Below are 13,338 nucleotides of genomic sequence, written 5' to 3'. Positions count from 1 at the left end.
ATACCCATTACAGAATATACAATCATCAAAACTGCAGATATATAAATACATTTTTTAGCAACATCAAAGCAACGGGTTTTATCTTATACACAGCGTACGCATAGCGAGTTACGAGACTAAAATTTTCATCTTGGGGTTTTTTTTTCTGACAAGGTCGCTGAAAACCAGGAACATACTGTATCTGTAAATGGCCTGCTTGACAGTGCTGGTAAGAAATTAAAGTGAACAAAGTTTGAAGAAAACCAAAAAAGTATACGCGATTCAGTCGGTATAAAAGAAACGAGCCCTCCCCATTTGCCAATGTCACCGCTGTTTTCCAACAAGAGGAAGGCAAAAGGTATGTCTCAGTGGCAATTCTGCAGAGTCCAGATCATACGAGGGTTTCCGGGAGGGCATCGGGGTTATCGGCTGATAAGAGCTCCCAAATTTGCCACCTATCCCTTTGCCAATCATGCCAGTCTGCCTCTGAAACGTTTTTACTGTTCTGACTGTGAGGCGCCGTGGAACAGACGTGACCAGCTTGGGTGTGCGGGGATGGCCGCTCCGGCCTGGAGCCGGCCTGCTCGGGGGCTTTGGCTGCTGGTCCTCCAGCTGCTCTGGTCCCTGAGCCTTTTTCTTGGCGTGGAAGTCTCCACAGAGAGTGCGACGATGAAGAAAGGCCTGATCGCTGTGCCGACGCAGAGCTTGTTTTCGCTGGGCCGGGGTAGGGGGGCGGCGGCCTCTCTTTTCTGTAGGAGGTCTTGGCTGTGCTTTGCAAACAACTCACATTCAACTCCGGCTCACTGAGGTCCTCCGAACTGCTTATAGTCAAGTGCTGCTCCAACTTTGAGTGCGACAGGTCTCCACTCCTACCGCCGACTTCCATCTGTGGGTTACTGCACACCCGGGACACGGCGGGACGGAGCTGGCACTCAGGGATGGCAGCAGTCGTCTGGCTCCTTCGCATGACCTGCCTGCCAGTGTCCGAGTCGGAGGAGCTGCTCTGCCACCAAGGAGAATACATGGCGAGGTTCCCGTGGGAAAGAGAGCACTGTCCAGGTCGCAGCAAGCTGCTTTCGTGAATGTTCCCGTAAGAACCTGGGGGACAGAGTCAGAAAGGCAACATCAGACTGCGCAATTGCTTACGTGGCATATAAGAAGTTACCATTTTTCCCCTGCATCACGCTGGAGGGGGCAGATGGGGGCTTTTCCCATCAGGCTATAAGACTGAAGGTGCATTAGCCTCACCACCACTTCAACCTGGGACACAGAGCAGCAGCCCAGTGTCTACCTCAACAATCTCTATTATATTATTACCCAGTGATTCCAATACTTCGCTCTGACTTGCACTTAGCATCTTTCGAATACACAAAAAACAGGGGAGGTGTTTTAGTCTCACAGTTCCTCTGTGAGGTGGGTGCAGATGGGAGAAAAACAAAAGCTGGATGGGCCAGGGACTGGTGACCACGCTGGCCAGGGACAGGGCCAGGAGCCAGGGCTGACAACCTCACAGTCACCACGGCAGCAGCTCCCAAATCCCCACCAGGCATTTACCTTCCAATTGCTTTTAGAAGAATAAAAAAAAGAATTTGTGGAAGAAATTTTCAAACAACTTTTTAAATTATCTTGTGGCAGTTTGAAATGTTGCCACATTTGTATAACTGTTGTGTTTTCTGGGACAGCCAGCTTTTCAAAGTCCAGCTCTGGACAATGGGGATTTCTCCTGTTTTCACTGCCATTTCACAAAACTAAGACATTGTTTATGTCTTTGCTAGATTTGGACTCAAAACTTGAAAAATAACTGACCTGTGATTACTGGATCTTTGCAGCCACTTTTCAGTGTTGAATGCCAGGTGCCCCAGATATCAAAGAGATCTTCGGAAACATCTAAAGAGCAGTAAGAGTAGGAAGAAGATGACAAATTGATCGTCTTCATTATTAAGAAACATACAAATCCAATGGTAAAATCTTATGTAAGGTATCAGAGTTGCTAGCATACACTAGCATCTGACTTACCGTGCACTAAACACCAACACACCTCTCATGTATTTGTTCAATTAATTGTTTTTTTCAGGGTCAGATCCTGTGATGAATTCAGTAAGCTTTTTACATGCAGGACCCCCGAGTTTGTTGAGAGTGGAATTTCACAGAATCACAGAATTGTAGGGGTTGGAAGGGACCTCAAGAGATCATCAGGTGCAACCCCCCTGCCAAAGCATAGGACAGGTCGCACAGCTAAGTGTCCAGACAGGTGTTGAAAATCTCCAGAGAAGGAAACTCCACCACCTCCCTGGGCAGCCTGTCCCAGGGCTCTGTCACCCTCGCTGTGAAAAAGTTCTTCCGCATGTTGGTGCGGAACTTCCTGTGCTCCAACTTGAGGCCATTGCCCCTTGTCCTGTCCCCACAGACCACTGAAAAGGGGCTGGCCATTTCCCCCTACATCCCACACTTCAGATATTTATAAACATTAATCAGATCCCCTCTCAGTCTTCTCTTCTCAAGGCTGAACAGTCCCAGCTCACTCAGCCTTTCCTCATAGGGGAGATGCTCCAGGCCCTTAATCATCTTTGTAGCCCTCCGCCGGACTCTTTCCAGGAGATCCCTGTCTTTTTTATACCAGGGAGCCCAGAACTGAACACAATACTCCAGGTGGGGCCTGACCAGGGCAGAGTAGAGGGGGAAAAGGACAGAGTAGAGGGGGAAAATTTCCCTTAGGTCCTCTGCCTTACTGAAGTCAGTGAGAGAATTTGCACAAGAACAGGAGGGTTTGGCCAACAGAAGGTAGCTCATGTGATTTTTATGGGGAGAAGGCTTGCAAAGCTCCTTCAGGCAGCCCAAGCCCCAGGGGTCAGTGTGAAGCATAGGCTCTCTCAACCTACAGCATCACTTAGTTCTTACAAGGAAGCGCCGCCGCTGTCACAGAACAGAGATGTAACAAAGTAGGCACAGCAGGGGTTGTGCTGGACTGTAACTGTTCCGTGCCTTATGCTGATTCTATCTGGCAAGTACAGGAATTTCCCAATTCGTCATGGTCCAGTATCGTTGTGATGCATATTAAAGTTTAAAAGATGGGTAATATGATAAAACATGGTGTAATTTCCTGTTTATAACTTACTAGAAATCTGACTAAATTTTGAAAACTATTTAGAGATTTAGATGCTGAATATTGAAGATAAATGCCCACTGGCATTTATAAAGCATGTAATTGAGATAATAGTCTAAATCCCATTAATTCCAAAGAGAATCAAGTGCCTAACCAGTACCTCTGGAATAAAATGGTTTTAAAAATACCACTGGTTATCTGCACCCTTAAGCACTGAAAGTCCTTAAAGTTTGGCTCACTAAATATGCATTTCATTAATCTATTAATATTTTTAAAATATTTTTAAATGAAAACCATCTTGAAATGCTAGTGAGCTATCAGTTTAAACCATAGTCCTTTACAGAAGAAATCATTCAGGTGTGCACTCCCTAGAGAGATAGGGAAATTACACACCTCTGCACTAGTATTGCTAGGTGTGTAATTGGCAGCAGATGCAGAGCTGTGCAGCTCAGCCGTGTTCTCCAGTGAGATGGCTTTCAGGTCATTCTTTTCAATTGGAGAAAATCTGTAACTCAACATCTTAAAAGTCTCAGATTTTTTCCAAAGTCTGGACCATCACCTTGCAGGTATTACAGTCTTACAGAGCTGGACTAGAAATCAAAGTCTTTGCCATGCTGTCACAGAGAGGCCCAAAAGCAGGACGTACACAGTTCTATTTTTCTAAATAATAGGTCCAAGTTTTAAGAAATGCCATTCCAAGAGGACCCCTGGCAGATGGCTGAGCTAACAACAAGGACTGAACAGAGACGCTTCAGGCTCAGCACAACAAAAAGGATGCTGGTCAGTAATTTCTTGTAAGGTTATATACATGATTGTTCCTCAAGTCCTGGAAGATGGTAAAAGGGAGCAGAAACTTTTTGTTTATTTCAGAAACCCTCATCAGGAAGAACACGAGCAGGATGTACCCTACCTTTTCCAGCCTGTGATGCAGAAGAATTCTCCTTTGTCTTAGGCTGCAAATGTCCAACCAGCGTGTACTGTTCAGGTACCTTGTAGAGCTTATCTGGGCTGCGGGCGACTTCTTCTTGCATTGCCACCAGAGAGCGCTCAGACAGTACCGGGGAGTTGTTGTCGTAAGGGGAGACGTCTCCACTTGAAGCTTTGTTGGAGTCCGTGGAAGAATGTCTTCCTCCTGTGGAGTAGGAACCTTCTGACCGCAGCATCTCCGGACTCCTGAGAAATTGTGACAAACAGACTGCTGTTAATGGAAATGTGCTATATCCACAGCTACGGGTGACATCACACAAATAAAATCAAATACAGAAGTATGATCACAGCCGCTGAAATGAGACCTCCTCAGAAGCAGCACGGAGGTGAATTTTCCATGAGTAAAACTTTTGCCATGAAGTGGCCAGCAGAGGCCACTAAAAATCAAAAGATGTTGCTGTCGAGAAAGAAACCAACAAAACACACAGGACTGTACAGTTCGCCACAGGAAATTAAACAGTGAATCAATTCCTTATGTTACCTTGACAACTTAACTTGTTGCAACAGTGTATCGGAGGGCATGAGAGGGAAGGTTAGTTTGATGGTACACTAAAATCACTTCTGCCGTTCTCAAGTACTATGCAGCCAGAAATCAAAACCTCAGCTCACCTCTCAAGCTGAGAGACATCCAAAGGTAACTACTCTACAGAGGACAAGCAGATGTATCTCCCGTACTTCTGACAGGGCCCACAAACAACCACATGGCCTGCGCTTAATTTTGACAAAGAAAGGCACACAAACCCCCCTCTGAGCAGAGGCTCAGAGAGAAGAATCTTATTTTTAAATGTGTCAGGAAGACACATTGTGTGAGGGAGATTTCTTGAACTGTTCCAGTTTACCATGCAGACAGGACGCAGTCCGTGAATTGCTGAACCTCCCAAAGTCTAGGTAGAAATACTCTGTAGACAAACATAACCTTTTTCTATCAGTCCTCCTTAATTTATTATTTCAGTCACTCTGCTTTTCATTTCTCTGCACCTTGATCTTTGTTTCTTAGATGCTTATCTTCTGCCTCTCTGGAGCCAAACGCTTCTCTCCATGACCTCACATTAGCATCTGCTCTAATTGCATGTGATACGACAGAGGCTCGTTCTTGTAAATGTGTACTGAAAATAGTCAGCCCTTCTCAGAATCAAATCCAAAGAGAGCTTGAACTGAGCAAGCAGCCAAAGCACATTACTTGTTATGGAACATAATCCTCTTTCCAGACAAATGAAATTAAATTGAAGAAGGAAAATAAAGCAAGCATACAGCAGTGAGACAGGCTAGCCACAGCACACTAAATACTAATACAGAACTAATGACAGAATTTAACACCACTTTCAAGCTGTGGTGGTGTGGTGTTTTTTTCTGGCTAATTTGCATAATGCATGTCCCCAAACAAAGTATGTGCATTCAGCATCACAATTATTGTGTAATTCAATTGCCCTGGTTTTTTTTCTTCCCCCCCCACCAGTATAAAAGCAACCTTCAAGTGTTGGGAATTAATCAACTAAGTTTACTCCTCTGTAGCTCACAGTCCATTGCTGAGCTGATCCTGAACCTTAGCTGAGGGCCAGCTCACAAAACCAGAGCTGCCATTTGGCAAGAGAGCCCTGTCCCAGGCTTCAGTTTGGTTGGCATGATAATACTGGGGAGTTCTTTAAAAAAAAAAAAAAGTAAACCATGCCTCAATTACATCTCTTCCCATCTCAACTTCTCATCTGAAGATGGATCCAAGGTACATGAATCTATAAACACAGCCACACATGGTAAAAATAGTATCTTTTAGGTATGTATAAGTCAGTCACATTTTTTTTCCCACTTTTTTTGTCCGTAACGCCTCTCCTACCCTTCTAAGTTCTAAAAAAGCCTGTGCAGTGAGTCAAGGTGAGATTTAAGCAACATCGTCGCAATTTTAGAAGAACCAGACAGACCTGAGAGCAAAGGAGGGAAATGTTGGTATCTGTAGATTTCCTATGACCAAGTGTCTCTCCAGCTTTCTAGATGGAACATCATCTAAACCTCACCCCGCTATCCTACAGACATACTTAGCACCAATGGTGACACCAGTAAGGCTTACGGATCAAAACCTAACTACGTTGCACAGGGCAACGAAAGAGGTATACCACCAGTTAGCCACAGCAAGGTAACACAAGGAATGAAGGGAAAGATGGAAATGGAAATGAAAGAATGTGGGGACACGAAGCTTGAGCTTTGTGAAACACTGATTTCATGTCTTACCTTGAATGATCTGATATAGTCTATCTCTTCTCAAGACAGAGCTCCTGATAAAAAGTGTACTTAAATGGAAACTGTCAAGTCTTTGGAAAGATCCAAATGTTCAAGTTTCTAAACTTACTTAACACTTTATACCAGTAAGCCCATGCAATTTCCTATATGTGTGTTTCAAAATTATTTGAAAATAATTTTCAAATTTATTTAGAAAATCAAAGAAAATGCCTATGGACTGTGCCATTGAAATCAATTGAATACTTGAAAGTTGGAAATTGATTCCATACATATGCAACTTTAGGATATTCCTCACAAACAAAATAAAAGACTTTGGCTTGCATCTTTCCAAATAAAGAATGAATTCTCACATATTCCTTAACACAAAACTTTGGCATCTGTTTGCTTTATGGTTGCAGTTCAGTGGCAAATTCAAAATTCAACCTCCCCTGGATAGCTGGGAGATTCTCTACCTGCACACTGAGGAAAAGCTAAATTGGGAGGCAAATGTAAATACCCACTTGCAGTCTATATGCAGCCTATGAGTAAGGGCAGATTATGGTGTCTACAAAGAGTAATAGAAGGTTACGTACTATCAAACATGAGAAATGAGAAGGTAAATACAGTGTTTTTCTAGTAGTTATGAATTATGTTAAGGAAAGGATTTAAAAAGTGGTTCATACAGACCAAAAGATTTGAAAGCTGTGGAAGGAACCTATGCCACGTGTTGCAAAGTACTAGTTCAGATCCAAAAATCACCTATGCTGTGAAGGGCTCTTGGGCTTTCCACTTTAACCGGCATCCTTCTGAACTGATGTTATCCATTAGAGTCTGTTTGCATGAGTGAACTGGAAAAATGTTCTTCTACTGAGGATGTTACTAACAATTACTTCTACTGAGGATATTCCTACTTTTCTACCGGCATCAAGGTTATAAAAATAGGGAATTCATTCCTGGTTTTGGCAGAAAGCCTTTTCTGTTGCACCTTAAAGCTTCTAAGTCAGAAAACAATTATGCCTTACAAGAGGCAAATCATACAGAGTGGCTGATGGCTTGGCAGCACACAAAAGTAATTTCCATTCAGACTTGAGTAATTTAGCTGCCACCAACAAAACAGATTATTACAGGATTATGATGTTGTTGCTACTGTAACAGGGTAGAGGACACAATGATTCCAGGAGCCTCTGCAGCTTTGAAAATTGCATTTACACATACTATATGGCCTATTGTATGGCTTCCTCCTTGTGCCACTGGTTAGGATGGATTAAAACCCATCATCACCATCCAGAACCATCTGAAAATTCTGTAACTTTGAAACTCATTTACTCTAAAAGGACTACCAACCATGATAATAAATAATCATAAGAAACAGGTTTTATTTTTTGTGTTAAGTTCAAAGATGCTTCATCTTACAGCTGGAAACCCAAAATTCCATTATCATCAAGCCAACATACAAAAAGTTGGGAATGTCGTCCACAAAAGCAGACTTCATAATTTCCAACAGTAATCAGTGCTTTACCATGAACGACTTCCATGAACTCCCTGATGATACACCATTCGCAATGCTCAGCTCTTAAGAGAACTGAAAGATGAGGAACATCTCATTTGTCCTCCACTGGGGAAGAAAAGAGATTGCGTTCTCCCTGTTACATCAGAGCCAAGAAAGCATTTTTAATGACATAAAAGCAGAGATGTGAGGACAAGTGCAGAAGCAGGACCCTCAGAGCAATCAATATGATATTAAAGTCTTGGAGTTGATTCCACACTCTGTTATGCAGCCACCTAGCTTTTCGATTGTCTCAAAATTACATAAAGCTTTGTGTTCCATGGATCCCAATTAGAATCTTGAGTATATGACCAGTATATGACCAGTCTCCATGTATTTTGGAGACTTGTTTTTATCAAATTGAGAAAAACATCTCCTTGTCTGCTGCCTCACATTTCTTACAGGAAAAATAACCTACATATATGTAGCCTCAAAATTGAGATTATGTTCTGAAACAGATGAATCTCTTAAGAGCATCACACTTTGGCAATAACACTAAGCAACATTCCCTCTAATTGCCTGGAATATCTTAACCAAGAAGTTGCAATCACAGTGAAAACATATCCCATTAACATTGAGAATAAATCACTTACATGATAGCAGAGTAGAAGAAAAATGACAGATAGTTAAGTTGTTCCTATCTTAGTAGTGATACTTCATCTGCCCATTACTGAAAATACAATAGATTGGTACTAGTGTAGCTGTATGTTCCTACTGGGTTTCGTAATCTTTTCTTACAAAACCCCTTTTGTCAGTTGTGACCAGGTTTTGCACAAAAGATCCATTTTCTCCTGCAGGTGTGTGTGCTGGCTGAAAAGTTAGGAAGCTCAAGCAAAGGGCAATTAATTTAAAGGAAACGGGATCTAACAATAATCTGTTACCTCCACTACGATTTGTGACAAATTTATGTTCAACTCCGGTACGTAGCCACACGTGAGAGAATACTTTATGACTTTATATTATTTAGGAAGTAAAATCCACCATGAAGGATTTTATTAGCTTGAGTTAGAAATAATATGATCATTCCAGGCTGAGGGGTTAAAGAAAGAAGTCTCTTCTGACTTTACCAGCTGTCATGTGATTTGCAGTGGTTCTCCTAATTGTGGTCTGGGCTCACAGAAAATGTGAAACAAGTGGAAGAGGCACCTGATGTACCTCTAATTATCCAGCATTTATTGTGTGATCTAAATATCTATCTGGTTACTTGTCATTCAGTCATAAACTAACTGAAATTATTCTGTGCCTGTGGTATACTAAGAAAGCACACAGAGACACTTACTGCAAATCAGATGATCTGCGATAATTTGCTACTGCATGTTCCGTGTTCATGTGGTTACTCAATACACTAATAAGATCCTTACCACACACAATATAGATTCTGCATGTATGTCTGGGGCTTTTTTAGTGTTTATAATCAAAGAAAGCTTTTTCCTCCATGTATTAATTATACCATTTCTTTTGTACCTCTTCCTTTAAAGCCAGGCACACTATTACTTGACCTCTAACTATACAATGTTCAGGGGGAGAGAAAAAAAAATATCATAGCCGACTGACTGCACAAATTCAATTGTAATTATATTCTGACTGCACTAGGCACTTTCCACGCACATAGGAAGACAAAGTCCAAGCTCTGTCCCAGAGAGTTTAGAGTCTAGGAAACCTCCTAAAAATTACTTAAAGCAAGCTTGTCAAATTTTGTGACTTTTCAGTCTAACATATTGAGATTCAGTAGAATAAAGGCAATGACGACGTGTCCCATGAGAAAGCTGGGAATCCTGTTAATCCGAATAACAAACGCGTAGCATTAAGGCACACAGGTGCAGGCAAACATCCACCATACACAAAGTTGGATTATGTTACGTATCACAACTGCAATAGTGACTGGTGTGATTTATTTTTTTTCTCTTCAGATCTTTCACAAAGCACACGGTTAAATAACATCCACAGAGTCTCCATAAACCTGCTGCTGTGGCAGCTGACTTGTTTACAATGTCCTGCATGTATACAATAGGAAAAGACCAAGCGACTGGTCAAACGGCAAGCCGTGACTGTGTTAAGGCACTCTAAGGTGTGGTTCAAGGATAGTGTGATACATGCCTCCTGTTACTGAAGACTACAACGAACCCAAGACACGAACCAGCAGATCACTAGGATACATCCCGTCAGATAACAGTGCACCAAATATTTTTATGTACATGTCATCCTGTTCTCCACAGCAGAACACAATCTTTCCTCTGAATCGGGAAACAAGAGCTGTCTTTAGAAAACACTGTACAAGAGTCAAAATTTCTTTGGCAGAGTCTGTGTAATGGGGAGGATATTTCTACTCCACTGTAGACAGTGCAGAAGAGCTGTGGAAAACTAGAACCTTTTGAACACTTCCAGTGGGAGATAGAAATTCCCAGCAGAAACAGGGATGATGAAAAAACAGATTACTCACGATGACTGGGAAGCTTTCCTCCTCAACAAATAGTCCACAACATCTGGGTCAGTCTCTAATAGGCTAATAAGCACTTCATTCTGCAAGTCGGGGGAAACCTATGAAGAAACAAAACATACTCAGTTGGACACGAATGTTCATTTCAAATACGTTAATTTTGGTCCTGTGTTTAATCTAAAAGACCAAGTGCATTTACAGAGAGTATATAAAACAATACTCAGAAGCTTCCACTCAAAACATAAATCTCATGTAACAACAGGTGATGTAGGAGTAAAAACCGCTTTTTCCAATGTCAAATACTGGTTACTGTTGAATATCCCACTGGTGTCCAGTTGGGTATTACACCTGGTAACAACTATAGGATCACTCATGTATTGCAGTATCAAAAGCTCCTGTTCGGGGTCTTCACCTCACATCCCCATTCAAAGATCTGGAGACATTACAAATTTTCCATTCCAAGTGACCACACTTCTCTTCTTTTAGAAACAATGTGAAATGTAATCAAGACAGGAAGGAGAATGTTTCTTCATATATTCTGTGACATTTGACTTATTTATGTCCCTCTCTTAGGGAAATTTCATAGTGACTCTTCTATCTATGAAGTTCCTCAATCACTTCTTTTTCGTGAGAGCTGCTGAAGGGGAACATTTTTCTAAATGATGCCTTTTAAGTGTTCAACGTTCAGGTATGTGTATGACCAAATCCTGGCATCCAGAAGCATTTCAATTCGCGTTTATGCCCAATCAGAATTTGAGTAATTCCAGAATAATCTGTCCACAGCTTAGTTTTATCACTGGCTACACTGTTGGATCTCCAGCCACTTTGGACTTCAAGTAAGTAGCAACATGCTCAACTAGAATTTGTGGCACCTCCTTTGGAGTTTGGCCTTATGATTCACTAACTCTCTCTAGTGCACTTTATATGGAGGTAAACCTTCAAAACACTTGACAGCTTCAGCTGCTGCAAGATACAGCAACATCTCCTGGGCGGGTAGCAGGAATGGTAATCCAAAATCTGCCCAGGTAAACTTTGCACTTCCAGCTGCCTTTTACATAAATCTTATCATCCTGAAGTTAGTTTGTCCACATCACAGTGGAACATTCAACTCAACCTTCGCAGCAATGAAACAGATGAAACCATCTGAGCAACTTGAACTAACAGCCCAGGTTCACTCATAATGGATGGAGCTGGAGGCAAGACAATCTCAGCAAGGGGTCATCAGCTGTGCAATATGCTTCTGGATGCAATTTGTCAGAGCCCGAATCTCTTGACCTGCAGGTCACATTGCATGGGCCATTTGTTTTCCATGACATTTCCTGGGAAATGGGAATAGAATTACTAATAGATTCCTCAGGGCAATACCTCAGTTTGGGAGGTATTATTTAAAAAAAAATAAATTAGCCTTTATATTGAAAAAATATTTTACTGATGGGCATTCATATGCTAGTATTTAAATAAATATCCCCTCTTTATAGGAATACTTTTTTAGAAACTTGGTATGCTACAGCTTCTCTGTTTAGACAGCTTTTCTATGCAGTAGAATTAACTTCAAACAAAATTTGAGGGTAAAGCAGAACTCATGTCTTTCTGTACGTAACTTACTGTCCAGCTTTGTATCAAGTTGATAAACTTGTAAGAATGTATTGAGAGGACTCTGTCAGAAAATTATTTTTACCATTATTAAAAAAAATACATTGGCCTTTCATTCCATGAAAACGACTCTGAAAAAGTTCCAGTGGGAAGTTCAGTTCCAACTGAAAGCATCTGTGAAACCAAAGCTAGATATTCTACCAAGTTATAGGACTTTCATCTGAGTGAATGAAGGCATATTAATCTATGAACCTTCAACTGGATTTGTACTGATGATCTCCTTGCTAGCTATCTGCTGGGTTTTGGTTTTCCTCCTGTGCAGCCCTGTATTTCAGTTTACTTACTAACTTGCAAGTTTAGAGAAGATATTGATTTAATGATAAACTTACACTTCCAGAAAAGTACTATATTGGTACCTCAGGAAGGTGTTACAGAGCTGCAATGACTAATATTGAATTAATTGTCCAACAGGCAGTTGTGGATGACTAGACAGGTGAGAACCTGAAATTCAGGACAGAAGAGAATCCAAGGCACTGCTGAAATAACAGCCATTGCAGGTGTTGAGAACATAGTGGGAAAAAGACCACAGGGTTCTGGGGTTGTCAGGCCACCAGTAGAGTGGGAGATATTCTGTTATTTTGGGGCTGTGTGCTAGATAACAGTCACAGCTATTAAGACACAGAAGGGTGGAGAGACCCTTGAAGTATCTCCTTTGTGCTGTCCCTTCAGACTGCGTCCACAGGGGGGAGGTCACAGTAGCCTCTAACAACAAAAACAAGAACTTTCTGGCACTGTGTGGTGCTTCTGTGCAGCAGGGCTGGGTTTGGGTGCTAGGAGGTGAAAATTCATGACCAAGCTGCTCTTTTCCATCCTCCATGCCAAATCAAAGCCAGTGAGACAAGGTGTGGTTGAGTTGTGCCTCCCCACATGCAGCTCCCAGGCATAGTTCAGAGACCGGCAAAGAACAGTCCTCTGAGAATTCCCATAAAATGTTTTAATGCATCCCTAAGACTCACTGAAATGGGTAAGAATTGGACATGACAGACCTTTGCATCAATGAAACAAGGTTGGAATCCATCTTCCATATGAAATCTACATTTCCATGCTATAATGTTAATGATAATTGCATAATAAAACCAGTTCCGCAGTATCCTGGGCTGTTCTGACAGACAGAACCTTCCTGACCCCCCAATATGTCAGAATCATTCTGATATTGTAGTCTGGGCACCACGACACATCCTGGTTGCCTAGGTCTCATCTCACAAATCTTGTTCTAGTTTCAATGCTGAAGCCAACCAGAGTTTTATGACCTCACCCTATACAGAAGTAACAAGAAAAAAAGAAACCAAACGCAGAAACACCTTAGCAGCAACACACCCTATGTCACAGCTGCAGCTGAATGCTCAAGTCCAGATGTTTTTCTTTTTTTAAGTAGCATAAATGCTGAGTCTAAACAGCAGTTCTGGTTTGGCCCCACTCCTA

The 13,338-nt window shown here is 41.8% G+C and overlaps 1 protein-coding gene across 1 annotated transcript in view; it reads right to left on the bottom strand.

Moving 5' to 3' along the window:
• Positions 1-370: 370 nt before the first annotated feature.
• ARHGAP6 (Rho GTPase activating protein 6) overlaps positions 371-13,338 on the bottom strand; it is a gene marked incomplete at both ends in the record, with an annotated part of 331,990 nt that continues 319,022 nt past the window's right edge. Inside the window, 4 exons of the mRNA XM_084275292.1 lie at positions 371-1,077; positions 1,786-1,866; positions 3,993-4,255; positions 10,267-10,364. Of these exons, the coding sequence (XP_084131418.1) occupies positions 371-1,077; positions 1,786-1,866; positions 3,993-4,255; positions 10,267-10,364 (1,149 nt within the window). The remainder of the gene's footprint in view (positions 1,078-1,785; positions 1,867-3,992; positions 4,256-10,266; positions 10,365-13,338) is intronic.

The sequence above is a fragment of the Gallinula chloropus genome (assembly GCF_964237585.1).
Source record: "Gallinula chloropus genome assembly, chromosome: 1".
Taxonomy (NCBI): domain Eukaryota; kingdom Metazoa; phylum Chordata; class Aves; order Gruiformes; family Rallidae; genus Gallinula; species Gallinula chloropus.
Note: the sequence above shows the minus strand (reverse complement) of the source record. Positions and strands in the feature narration are given on the sequence as shown.